This window comes from Neomonachus schauinslandi, chromosome 10 (assembly GCF_002201575.2).
Source record: "Neomonachus schauinslandi chromosome 10, ASM220157v2, whole genome shotgun sequence".
Taxonomy (NCBI): Eukaryota; Metazoa; Chordata; class Mammalia; order Carnivora; family Phocidae; genus Neomonachus; species Neomonachus schauinslandi.
In genome coordinates, this window is record NC_058412.1 from 36,497,957 (window position 1) to 36,510,657 (window position 12,701).

Below are 12,701 nucleotides of genomic sequence, written 5' to 3' on the forward strand. Positions count from 1 at the left end.
TTCTGGACCACATATAGTGTTTTCCTCCTCTTGAAAGGCAATGGTTAAGTCCTGCTCCTGCCCTCGTGCTCTGGATGCCATTACCTCTCATGTGTCAGAGCAGCTGCTCCAGCAGCCGGCTCTGTTTCCTCCGGGGTCATCAGTTTTCCTGAGCCGCGTCACTGCCAACAGCATGCTGTCACTTCGGTCATCTTCCAAAGCAAATCTCCCTCCATCCCAGCCAGCCCTCTCCTCTGCTTCTCTTTCATTTCTCTTCATCCCTGTGCAGCATCATTTCTCAGATGCATTGTCTGTGGTTGCCAGTTCAACTTCCCTCATTTTCTTCTGAACGTACCCTAGTGAGGTTTTGCCTCCACTCCTCCATCGAGACTGCTCTTGTTAATCACCTGGACCTCTGTTGCCAAACCACATGGCCTTGCTCAGGCTTTGTGCAAGGGCCCTGTGGCAACTTGAGTCTTGGAGCCCTGGCCGCTCCTCCCAGTCCCCCCTGCTAGACTCTGTCTTCCTGAGCTCCAGCATTGAAGTGCCCCAGGCTCAGGCCCCAGACCTCTGTTCCAGCGACTCGCATCCCTGGGGCACGCTCATCCAGTTTCTTGGCTCTATTGTCAGGACACATCCAGAGTGAACCCACCCCTCCCTTCCACAGCCACCACCCTGGGTCCAAACACCATCTTCTCTCCCTAGATGACTTCAGTACCCTCCTAGCTGGTTTCCCTGCATCTGCCCTGGTCTGTCAATCTTTTCAGACAGAGCAGCAGCCAAGATGATCCTTTTTAAACAGAACTAAGATCTCATTACTTTTCTGCTCATCTCGCTCAATAAATCCAATTCCCTTCTGTGGTTTTTTAGATGGCTGATCTCACCTCTTGCCGCTCTTCCTTTTTGAACACTCTGCTCTGTCCTGCTGGCTTTCTTGCTGTTGCTGTTCCTTAAACACAACAGACACTTCCCCACAGTGCCATAAAGGCTTCTGCCTGTAAGCGTCTTCCCCCCAGATCCCAGGCGTGGTTTGCTTCCTCACTCTTTTTTTTTTTAAGATTTTATTTATTTATTTGACAGAGAGACAGCAAGAGCGAGAGACGGAACACAAGCAGGGGGAGTGGGAGAGGGAGAAGCAGGCTTCCCACAGAGCAGGGAGCCCGACGCGGGGCTCGATCCCAGGACCCTAGGATCATGACCTGAGCTGAAGGCAGACGCTTAATGACTGAGCCACTCAGGCGCCCTGCTTCCTCACTCTTGTCTCTGCTCACCATCCTCTCCCAGAGAGGCTAGTGCTGTTGGAATTCCCACTGTGGTGCACACCCTCGGTCACTCTGATCCTCACCCCTTTCAGAGCACTGCTTGATGCATATGTTAGGAGTTGTTGTCTTGCCCCCACTTGGAGTAGAAGCTTTGCCTATCTTGTGTCCTGTTGCTTCTTAAGGCCCAGCACGGTCCCTGGCACATAGTAGGCACTCAGTGAATATGCACTGAATGCACATACATGTGCTTGTGAGCTTGAGATTGGTGTAGTTAGCAAGATTTTAGCCAGGAAACCTTTTTTCCACTGGGTATTTATTAAGATTCCTTCTCAAGTGCTTTTTGGGGTCTTGGGAGGTTTGTTTGTTTTGGGCCTTAATACAGTATACAAAACACAGAGTCCTCATGTGGAATCTTGTACCTCATAATTCTAGTTACAAACTTCAGAGCACTCATGGTTCTGGCTGTTAGAAGGTTCCGGTTAGGGGCTGTAATGAGTCAGAATTTAGATGAACTAAATCAGATATAGTCTTCAATATAAGCTGTGGATATTAGTTTAATTTTTAGTTAGATTTTGTCTTAAAGTGACTACATTAAGTATTTTTCTAAAATCAATTTTTTTTCCTAATCACTCTGGCAAGAGGGTTTTTGAACTGAAACATTTGTGCTATAGATTTGCAAATTTCATGAAATTTCAGTTGTTTTCAAATTACTCATCACAAAAATTACTGCCTTTGCATTTTCCCAAATCATTGATATTTTTAAGAATCAAAAATGTTATTTTAATTCTTTCCAGTGTAAAGAATGGAAACTACAGTGTGTTAGCACTCTTGTTTTGGACATTGAGAGAAGAAAGGGAATAGAATTCGATCTCCTAATACTCCTGTTCTTTTTCTGCCCAAGTCAGAAAATCAGTGGATTATCTCTAACAAACGTATCCCAGAACAGTTTTTTTTTTTTTTTTAAAGATTTTATTTATTTATTTGAGACAGAGAGAATGAGATACAGAGAGCATGAGAGGGAGGAGGGTCAGAGGGAGAAGCAGACTCCCTGCCGAGCAGGGAGCCCGATGCGGGACTCGATCCAGGGACTCCAGGATCATGACCTGAGCCGAAGGCAGTCGCTTAACCAACTGAGCCACCCAGGCGCCCCCCCAGAACAGTTTTTAATTAATGTTCATGAAAGAATTAAGTTACTGTTTCTGCCAGTGACACTTAGAAGTTGGCACTTAGACTCCTAGGTTTCCTCAGGCTACTCTTCCATCCGGTGCAATGAGTACTTGTGTTAATGCTAATCCTCTGGCACCTGGGTGGTCTCAACGTGTTGCTTCATGGGCATCAGTACAGCTTCTAGTTCTAGAGAAGGAGGCCCATTTCTCCCGAGCCTGTTTCTGCCCTGTTCCCGGAAAAGAGGCTATTTTTTAAAACCGAGGAAGCAGAGGCCGGATGGGGGGGGAGCAGACTGATTTGATTAGATAATAACTTCTCTGTGTTGGAAATGGGACCAGTTACTGTATTCAGATGCATTTTACTTACCGGTGCTTTTTCTTTTTCTTTTTTTTCTGTTTCCTCTTCCTCATTCCAGGCCCCGTTTAGGAACAGTCATGCACCGGGTGGTCGGACTGGGGATTCTTTACTTTATCTTCGCAGCTGTTGAAGGCGTGATGAGAGTTATTGGGGTAAAAGCCACATGTTTCCACTTCATCCCTTTTTGTTGTTGCTATGAAATAGGATTTTACTTTATATCTCCTGAGATGAATTTTTAAAGACAGGACATTTATGAAAAAGGCCCAATTTGAGCTTTTTTTTTTCCCCTATGGAATATTTCCCTTTTTAAATACTTCCTGAAAGTAGTAGAAGTCCAGACAGAGCACTTCTTAAAGTATGACCGATTATGAAGGCACCACTTGATGTCATCCCAGAAATTAGGTCTATCTCAAAAATGCTCATGGTTATTCTTTATAAAGAACATTTGTCTTCGTCATTATACAGTCTGAACACATTCATTTCTTCCTTAACCCATGGTCTAAACATGTGGAAGTGAACAGAATTAACTGTATCCTTCACACATGCAGACATTACATCTCATCAGTCTTAAGTCTCATTTGGTTATAAGTATTCTCTGACTCTTGTGGACTCAGCGTTTGGGGATTCAGCAGACTCCATTCTTGGAAGAACCACGAGAAGGTAGTGTCCAGGGGGAAATGACTCGGGTGGTGTAGGCAGCAAATACTTTACTCTCTAAGAAGAGGCAGAACATTTATATCTGGGAAAACCCCTAGATTTCTAGCTCTCCGTTTTTCTTAATAATATGGCTGACAACTGAGTGATTAAGCAGCTTATTATATTTTGTTGATTCAAAGAACCTAGTAATTTTTACCCAAAATGTCTTTTGGACTGCATGTGTAAATCAGATCACTGCACAGAGTGAATGATCTTATGTTGCCAATTAAGTTTACTTCACATATTTTGATCTTGAAGCAGGCCATTTGTTCAATTTGTTAAAAGCCTCGTTCTTCTTCTTTCTATTATCTTTGATACATCTGCCTTCTGTATTAGATACACCTGCTCTTTTCATCTTTGACTCTTTGAAAGGTACATTTATTCTTATTTTTAGACTAGTGAGGAGCTTTGCATTTATGTATATAATTTACAGGAACTAGTCTTTGCTAGAAAGAAAAAAGATAAATATCCCACATGCAGATATGGTATATACATTGTATTTCTTTAAAATTTTACATAGCCAGTGTCTTCAATATAACTTTTAAATATGATTTTCTGTCAGCTTGTGATTAAAGTGTCTCACCTATGGTTTGTTTTTACCATTCCACACTTCCTTTTTTTTTTTTCCATGTCCCTTCACAGATAGTAGGAGAGATCAGGAGTCCATTTCATTAGTGGCCCTGGTGGTAGGTTTGGTGTGGAGAGGGGAGAGATTGAAATTGACCTAAGTGGGGCTGGGGACATGACACATTTTATTTGCCATTCCATAATACAATTTTACATTGTAATTGAACAGGTAGATGACAACCTAACATCTGTTGCTGCCAAAACAAAAATTTCCATGAGCTTAGCCACAATTTTATTAGGAATAAAAATTTTATGTGGCTTTTGTAAAGTGATGAGATGAGCTAAATTGTTTTTCTTTTTCATATAATTTCTATAACATAATGAAACGTTTACATTCAGGTTTTATCCCCTATTTTTATCTTTCAGGGTTCTCACCATTTAGCTGTTACTTTTGGTGACATTATTTTGGCAGTTATTGACTCCATTTTTATATGGTTTATATCCTTTACTATGTCCTAAAGTAGTTTGTTGTATCATTAAAATCAGATTACTTTCAGTTTGTATTTATAATAATAGAAAGAAATATAGATATACATTATTTTTAACCTCAATATAGGAATTTAGTTGAAGGTGAAAAAGCAATAGTTCCCCAAACAAAGAATATCTTTATTTTTTCTGTTAGTTCAGCAAACTTAAGTACTTACTGTGTGCCCTATGCTTAGGAGGCAGAGAAGAAAAAGGTATTGTCCCTGCGTTTAAGGAATTCACACTCTGGGAGGGAAGACAAACATATAACTAGGAGCAATATAGCAATAGAAATTGCCATTTTAAAGAGGTGCTATGCAAACAGAGGAAAGAGAAAGTAATTCTAGTGCAAAAATCAGGAAAGACTTCACAGAGATGGTGACATTAAATTGTGACCGAGAGGACAGATGAGGTTAACTGGGGAAAGAATTGGGGAAAAGGCATCCTGGGAAGAATTGAGGGGAAGTGTGAAAATATGGGTGCAGTGATAGAATGTCCCAGAGTAGCTTGCCTGTAAGTGGACATATGTGGGAGAATCATGGAAGGTGGGACCAGAAGGGAAAGATAGAATGATGTGCTCAAGAGTCTCAAGTTCCTTCTGCAGGGAGAAAGGAAAGGGGAATGAAAGCTGCACAGGTGAGTAGCATGATGAAATCTGTGTTAGAAAGAACTCAAGAATGACATTTAAAAATGACCTGGAAGGGGCACCTGGCTGACTCAGTTGGAAGAGTGTGCAACTCTTTTTTTTTTTTTTTTTAAGATTTTATCTATCTGACAGAGCGAACAAGCAGGGGGAGGGGCAAAGGGAGAAACAGGCTCCCCACTGAGCAGGGAGCCTGATGCAGGGCTTGATTCCAGGACCTTAGGATCACGACCTGAGCCGAAGGCAGATGCTTAACCAACTGAGCCACCCAGGTGCCCCCAAGAGCGTGCAACTCTTGATCTCAGGGTTTTAAGTCCGTACCCCCACGTTGGGTGTAGAAATTATTTAAAATCATATAAAAATAAAAATATAAAAATGACCTGGAAAAGGAAAGTCTAGAACCTAGAGATAGGAAGTCTGGGAAAGAGTCATTTGCAGTAGTCCAAAAAAGAGATGGTGAGGTTAAAAATAGGGCAGAGGGAATGAAAAAAAGACTCCAGATGATAGACTTAGTAGAAATGGGTGGGAAAAGAAGGGAGAGAGCTCCAGAAAGGTCTTGCCGTCTCATTTGGGTGGCTGGGACAGTGTTGCCATCCCCAAGGCAATGAACTTAGGGAAGGGACCATAATGGATGAAGTGTGAGCTGCCTAGGGCATTAGTGTTAAGTAGAGAGTTGGAAATCCCAGTCAGGGTTTGTAAGAGGAATTGGAATGGTGAAGGTTGGAGGTCATCTTCATGTGAGAGTAGGTCGCAGCCCATGGAAGCAAGCCAAGAACATGTAGACCAGAGAGAGGAAAGGACCAGGATGGTGCCCAGTGGGGGTGGAAATGTGCATGAAAGGAACACCAGGGTGAAGGGAAATAGAAGAACCCAGAAATTGTCCTGGGGTGAAGCTTTGGTAAGGAAGGGTGGTCAACAGTGACCAGTACTACAGAGAGATGAACTGCCAAGGTGCACCTGGCTTTGGTCATTCCAGATATCACAAATGGGACAGCAGGAGAGCAGGCTCAGTGATGCTGGTGGGACAGAAGCCATGTTACAGCAGGAGAAGTTTTAGATGCATGGTAACCCATCGTTGAGGACCCTCCTCACTGCTTCAATGACTTCAGTGGAGTCTGGGAAATTCCATTCTTTTTAACTCCGAGGCAGAGCCCTCAAATACGCATTCGTGGAAATGGGAGGAACTCTAAAGAAACTGTGACCTGGTCAGAGCAGAAGGCAGTGTTATGCATATCCCAGAACATTATTTTTATCTCTTCCTTCTGCATTACATCCTCTTTGAAACTCTTTTCTCTAGATAGATTTTTTTATCAAGTTTTTTTTGTTTCCACTGTCTTCGATACTTGTCTTTTTGCTTTTAATATTCAACGTTCTTTTGTTTTCTTGTAATTCCTTTCCATTTCCTCATCTTTATCTCTCACAGGGAGGCCAGAGAGGGCTTAAGTTTGTCTCTGTTCCTCCTCTGCAAGGAAGCACCCCTTTCTGCAGGCATGCTAACAGACATGGCCCTTTCTCAGTCCCCTGTGGGTGGTTTCTTCGAAACCCAGTCTGTCTGCTCTTTAAACTCCCTCTTTGTGAATTTTTAGTATGCTTCCAAGTTAAAAACCAAAGAAAAAAGCCTTTTAATTTAGCATCCCTACTCTCTAAAGCAGTGGTTCTTAGCCTTGTTTGGGTCTTGGGACCAAAGATGCCCTTGAAAGTCAAATGAAAGCTGGGGAGCCTCTTTTTACAAGATAGAAACACACACCCCACAAAAGTGTTGCCTGCAGTGGGGCATTTAAAAGCCTCCAAAATTATATCCATGGATTCCCTACTGTCTGAAGAGTATCTAGTTAAGAAATAACACCTGTGGGCGCCTGGGTGGCTCAGTTGGTTAAGCAACTGCCTTCGGCTCAGGTCATGATCCTGGAGTCCCGGGATCGAGTCCCGCATCGGGCTCCCTGCTCGGCGGGGGGTCTGCTTCTCCCTCTGACCCTACCCCTCTCATGTGTTCTCTCTCTCTCATTCTCTCTCTCTCAAATAAATAAATAAAAACTTTAAAAAAAAAAAAAAGAAATAACACCTGATTTAAAGAGTTGTTTCTGACCAAACTTGCTTAAAAATCTGTTCTACTGGGCGCCTGAGTGGCTCAGTTGGTTAAGCGACTGCCTTCAGCTCAGGTCATGATCTTGGAGTCCCTGGATTGAGTCCCGCATCGGGCTCCCTGCTCGGCAGGGAGTCTGCTTCTCCCTCTGACCCTCCCCACTCTCATGTGCTCTCTCTCATTCTCTCTCTCTCAAATAAATAAATAAAATCTTTAAAAAAAAAAAAAATCTGTTCTACTTCTGGTCGAGGATACTAGTTTAGAGTCCCAAGTTTGTTGAAAGAAATTATAGTTAAATACATCTTATCTTTTCCAAGAATGATACTAATCTTATTGTAGTATAATTTTTATATTTTCCACGTGAAAACACATTTAAAGACATTGAGCTGTTGAAAAGGTCAACTACAGTCCTCAGTTCTGCCCATGACCAGTGCTCTGGCCATGGAGAGCTCATCCCCAGGGGCCATGGTACCTGTTCTGCTGCGGCCCCATCACTTGTTAGGGATGCTCAGCTGACCTGAGGAGAAGGGGCAGGCAGGATGAACATACCTGGCATCAGGATAGGCAGGCGGTGCAGGTGAACCTATCTGTTAGTCTCAGCATTGCCGGCTCCAGATCTTAACTTCTTCCCTTCTGTCATTGTGCATTTAGAAAGTGAGCTTAGGATATCTGCTTAATTTGGAATTGTCTTGTCTCCAAAATTATATATGCTTGGAGCCTTTAATAAGTTAGCAAGTATGTTTTTCAGTCAACTAATTGAGCTATGGACATGGCATTTTTAAAAATCTGTATTATCTTTTACCCTGGTAATTTACAGATATGTATTTCAGAGATTTCTTGTTCTTAACCATCCACAAGGTAGTTCACTGGGAAAAACAGTAATGCAACTTGACAGAAAATTCCAAAGACAAGCAGCTCTAAAGGCCCAATTCCATCTGGATTTGAATGAGGGTAATTTATCACCTTTATGGACAGCGTTGACTTTGGGGTCTGTTCCAACATACAATGAGCCAAATTGGAGTGGGGAGATAAGGAAAACAAGGGAAAAGATTTAGTTTGCTTAATGATTAATACTTTTAATAAAGGTGTTAGAAATAGAAGTCATAAAGAAATCCAGAAATTAAAATTATCTTGGTTAGTGTTTAATGGTGAGAGAAAGAAAACTTAGTATCCATTTCAGCTTGAACCTGAATTTCCTATGTTTGCTTTAAGATGGTTATTTGGCAGTTTTCTTTACTGAAATGAGAAGTCTGCATTTTGTGTACAAGAAGAGTAGATTTCTTAAATGATTACAAATGGCAAGCAAAAGAAGCAGGTCTACATATATACAGAACTGAGTGCTTGTGTAATGACCCTGCTTCCTTTGCTTTGATGAACCTAACACAGCTATCCTATAAGAATCTGGTTCTCAAGTAAAAGAAGAAATAACTTGAAAAATTCAAAGCCATTGCTTTTCTCATGAAGCCCTCTTCCTCTTTTTTTCTGCTTATTTTAATTTTTTGCTGTTTTGCTGCAGGCAAATGACTCTGATCTTGTGCTTCTGGCCAGTCTCCCTCTCTCTCTTCTTGACTCTGGCTTGTGCTGGTGGATATCCTTTTCCTACTGCAGCAACACGTTCCCGTTGCTTCTCACCTAAGGATAACTGGGCCTGTTTGCTTTCGTAACCACTTTCCTTTAAAGGGAGAAATGATTTAAGCTTTACTTAAGTTTAACAGTGTCTTGGTAAGTGGAGGTTTAGGCAGTTTTGAATTTGCTTTTGATCTTTTTATTCCTCGGCTTCTCAGAAATACTTTTGAATTATTCAATGTGACCATATTTTTAACATAGAAAATTCATTTTAGTCAAGAATTTTTAAAAAGCATTTGTCTTGATAATGTTAAAAGAATACAGTATATTTACTGTTCTGTAAATTCTGACAGTAGCCTTAATTGGTTGAATTGTGTTATTTTAGAAATTGATCTTCTTTTGGAACTCACTGGTCATTTAGGAAGACTGAATAGCAGTTTTGGTAATTTGAGTACTGCCATGAAGTTTCTGATTCATGAAGTATTTGGAATTTAAAATAGGCATAGATCTAAAGTTTGCCACTTCCAGTCTTTTGCTCCGCTCTGTTATGTTCAGTATATGGTTCATGAACAAAGCTTGATGGTATGCTCCAGAGGAAGCAACTCCCATTTACAAAGAGTGCTCTGGCTTGAGTCCCAGCTTCACTGCCAAGGAGTCAGTGGAGAAGCCTCTTTTTGCTTCTTCATACATGACAGTGTTGAGCTTTACCTGATCCCTGTGCTCCTGGAAAACAGGCATGGTTAAGAAAACCTCCACCCTTTCGTGTTCCGGGGAAAGGCTTACTTCAAAGGACTTACATGAGACATAAGTCCCATAGGACTTACATGAGACTCCCAGATGCCCCCTTGTTACCTATGACAAGGCCAGACACAGACCTGTGTACCTGCTGACCAATCTGGCCAGAACGCCAGCCTGGGCCAGACTAAGCGGTCTCCCTCCCTAGGTCCCTGAGCTTTCGTCCACCACAGCCCTCCTCAGTGGCCCCTCTCGAGAATCTGCACACCTCAGGGAAAGTCGTTCCCTGAGCAGCTGTCCAGTCATGCCACCCACTTCCCCACACCTGCTTTCTAGTCTTGTTTACCCCTCCCTACAAAATCAAAGCCCTGTCTGGCCTGACCTGTGGGACTCTTGCAGAGTTGGAACATCCTCCCCATGGCAATAAGCCTCCTCTGCCTGTTGCAGTAATTTTTTGAATGAAGTCTCTCCTTACCTAAGTCCAGATTTGTTTGATTTAACGTATTTCATTTTTCAATTTTTATATTGGAATTAATAGATGACCTCCCTTCTTTTTTCTTTTTTTTTTTTTTTAAGATTTTATTTATTTATTTGACAGAGACACACACAGTGAGAGAAGGAACACAAGCAGGGGGAGTGGGAAAGGATGAAGCAGGCTTCCCGCCGAGCAGGGAGCCTGATGTGGAGCTCAATCCCAGGACCCTGGGATCATGACCTGAGCCGAAGGCAGACGCTTAACGACTGAGCCACCCAGGTGCCCCTGTTGACCTCCCTTCTTAATTATGGTCATTCAGAGGATAAAAAGAGAGTAGACTGGAAAGAAGAAAATAAGAAAGAGAGACAAAAAGCACAAGCCTAAGGGCATGTCATAATGTGATCTGTTAAGAGTGTCTGGCCTAAGGTGGCTCGTTTTTTAGCGTATATACTGCTCTATCCTATGTTTTGGGAGCTTGACATTGAAGGAGAACATCATAGGGCTTCTTGTTTGGTGTCTTCCTCAAAGTTTATGTAGTTCAGACAATGGTAAATTGTAAAACAAAATCTGCCATAAAATCAGTATCATAATCATATAATATTGGCTAAAATAATATTTTTTCTGTTTTTATAGGAACTATATTTAGCAGTACTAATTTTAGAAATGTAGGAGATTCTTATTTTGTTTTTAAACTGTTTATTACTATTTAAAATGTTTTTCCTTAACTTTTTGCACATATTTATAAGTTTGGCACAAACTATGAAGACTCTAAGGCTAAGAAAGAACACAGTGAAATTTTCTTTATACAGGCACTTTACAAATACTCTGATCTTTGCCGTACTAGGTAAGCTATTTAATTTTCTTATTATAATAAATTATTTTAGTATTGCATGTTCCTTCAGAGGTGACTCTTTTTGGTGTGTTTCAGCTTCTATAGTGTTTATGGTGTGGACAACGAAGACATTTAGAATTGCAAAATGTCAATCAGTAAGTATAATCTTCCTATTTAAAGTTTTCATTTTTAATTATACTATTTTGGGTAATTTTGAAGAATTTAGTTAGTGTTTGTAAACAGGTAATTTTAGTGGAGATTTTCAGTTTAGTTTGAATTATTTTACAGAGAATTATAAGAACTTTTGCCTCCTTTAAATGAATCTGAAAATATTCCTCCTAAATCTACTTGTCCAATTATGTTCTTTTCTCAACTTCCCCTTTATATATTTTGAAAAATAATTACCTTCTTATATAACATAAGGTAACAGGAAAGCTTTCTCTTCTTGCATACCATGAAATTGGGTTTTTGGTATCTAAATGGGACTGTAAACCTTAAGTCTGACATGTTTCTAAGGTGGTACACTCATTATGAACATTCAAGAGATACTCTCTGTGGGTTCTCTAGGTAGAAGGTACATTTCTTAGACTTAAAATTTAAAAGGCCTTTTTGGGGGCTTCTTGATTTAGAGCTAGTCCCTAGTTCTAAATAAACATTAGAGACAGCCCTCTGTGCATCCTAGACTTCTGCCTTAGGGATAATTTAGTGAGAGAAGAAACTGAACTTTCTGGAATTTCTTTTTTCTCCTCCTGTCACCTTAGGGTTTTTCACCTGGAGTTCTAAGTATATCTTTTGGATTTTTATTTTTGTTTTGTAAATCTTTCTGTTGACCGTAAAATTTTATGGAAAAGAATGTTTATAATGTTAAACAGCCCTTTAGAAACATTTCAAACAATGTATAATAAAATCTCTTGTCTTACTAAAAGCAAAATAACTTATTAGGAAAAATACTGCATCGAGATCTTCACGTCGGAAATTCTAATACCATCCATGTCAAAAGTACCCATTGTGAACTTGCTTCTGATTATCTTATTAACCTGCCTCATGACTATTCTCATCTAGAAAATAGGATTAAATGACCTCAGAAGCCCCTTTAAACACTAATTCTTTTTTTTTAAGACTTTATTTATTTGTCAAAGAGAGAACGCGCGCAAGCACAAGCAGGGGGAGTGGCAGGCAGAGGGAGAAGTAGGCTCCCCGTGAGCAAAGAGCCCGATGCGGGACTTGATCCCAGAACCCTGAGATCATGACCTGAGCCGAAGGCAGACGCTTAACCGACTGAGCCACCCAGGCGTCCCTAAACACTAATTCTTTATGATACTGTAGTATATAATTTGTGTTAGGGTTTTATTTATCTGATTGGTTATAAGGCTGAAGTAGGCATTCATGTTAATTTGATGAAGATAGCATTTCTTAGTTTTTATTTTCTTAAAAAAACATGTACATATTTGGAAGATGGACTGGTTGGAAAGATTTCATGAGTGTTTGTCATTGTACACTATTTGAATGGGAAATCTATCTGTGTTTATCAGAAAATTAATATTTCATGTTTGAATTGTCCTTGTTATAGGATTGGATGGAACGCTGGGTTGATGATGCATTTTGGAGCTTCCTTTTTTCACTTATCCTTATTGTAATAATGTTTTTGTGGAGACCATCAGCAAACAATCAGAGGTACCTAACATGGGAAAATTCACATTTGGCAAGCATTTGTTGATCACTGCTACTGTGTTCAAATAAAAACACATTTATAGAAACTGAGGCAGTAGTCTTCACTTTTAAAGGAGTACACAATCAACTAGGGAGACAGATAT

The 12,701-nt window shown here is 40.6% G+C and overlaps 1 protein-coding gene across 5 annotated transcripts in view; it reads left to right on the plus strand.

The window, feature by feature from the left end:
* The window catches only part of TMEM87B (transmembrane protein 87B), a 50,204-nt gene that overhangs the window by 22,455 nt on the left and 15,048 nt on the right, over window positions 1-12,701 (plus strand). For 3 of the 5 annotated variants that reach the window (XM_021697404.2, XM_021697406.1, XM_044918618.1), the window contains exons 10-14: window positions 2,824-2,917; window positions 4,455-4,526; window positions 10,791-10,899; window positions 10,984-11,042; window positions 12,458-12,561. In XM_021697404.2, coding sequence (XP_021553079.1) covers window positions 2,824-2,917; window positions 4,455-4,526; window positions 10,791-10,899; window positions 10,984-11,042; window positions 12,458-12,561 — 438 coding nt within the window. Of the gene's footprint in view, window positions 1-2,823; window positions 2,918-4,454; window positions 4,527-8,795; window positions 8,868-10,790; window positions 10,900-10,983; window positions 11,043-12,457; window positions 12,562-12,701 lie in introns of all 5 variants that reach the window. The other 2 variants (XM_021697405.2, XM_044918619.1) reach the window with 1 other exon arrangement.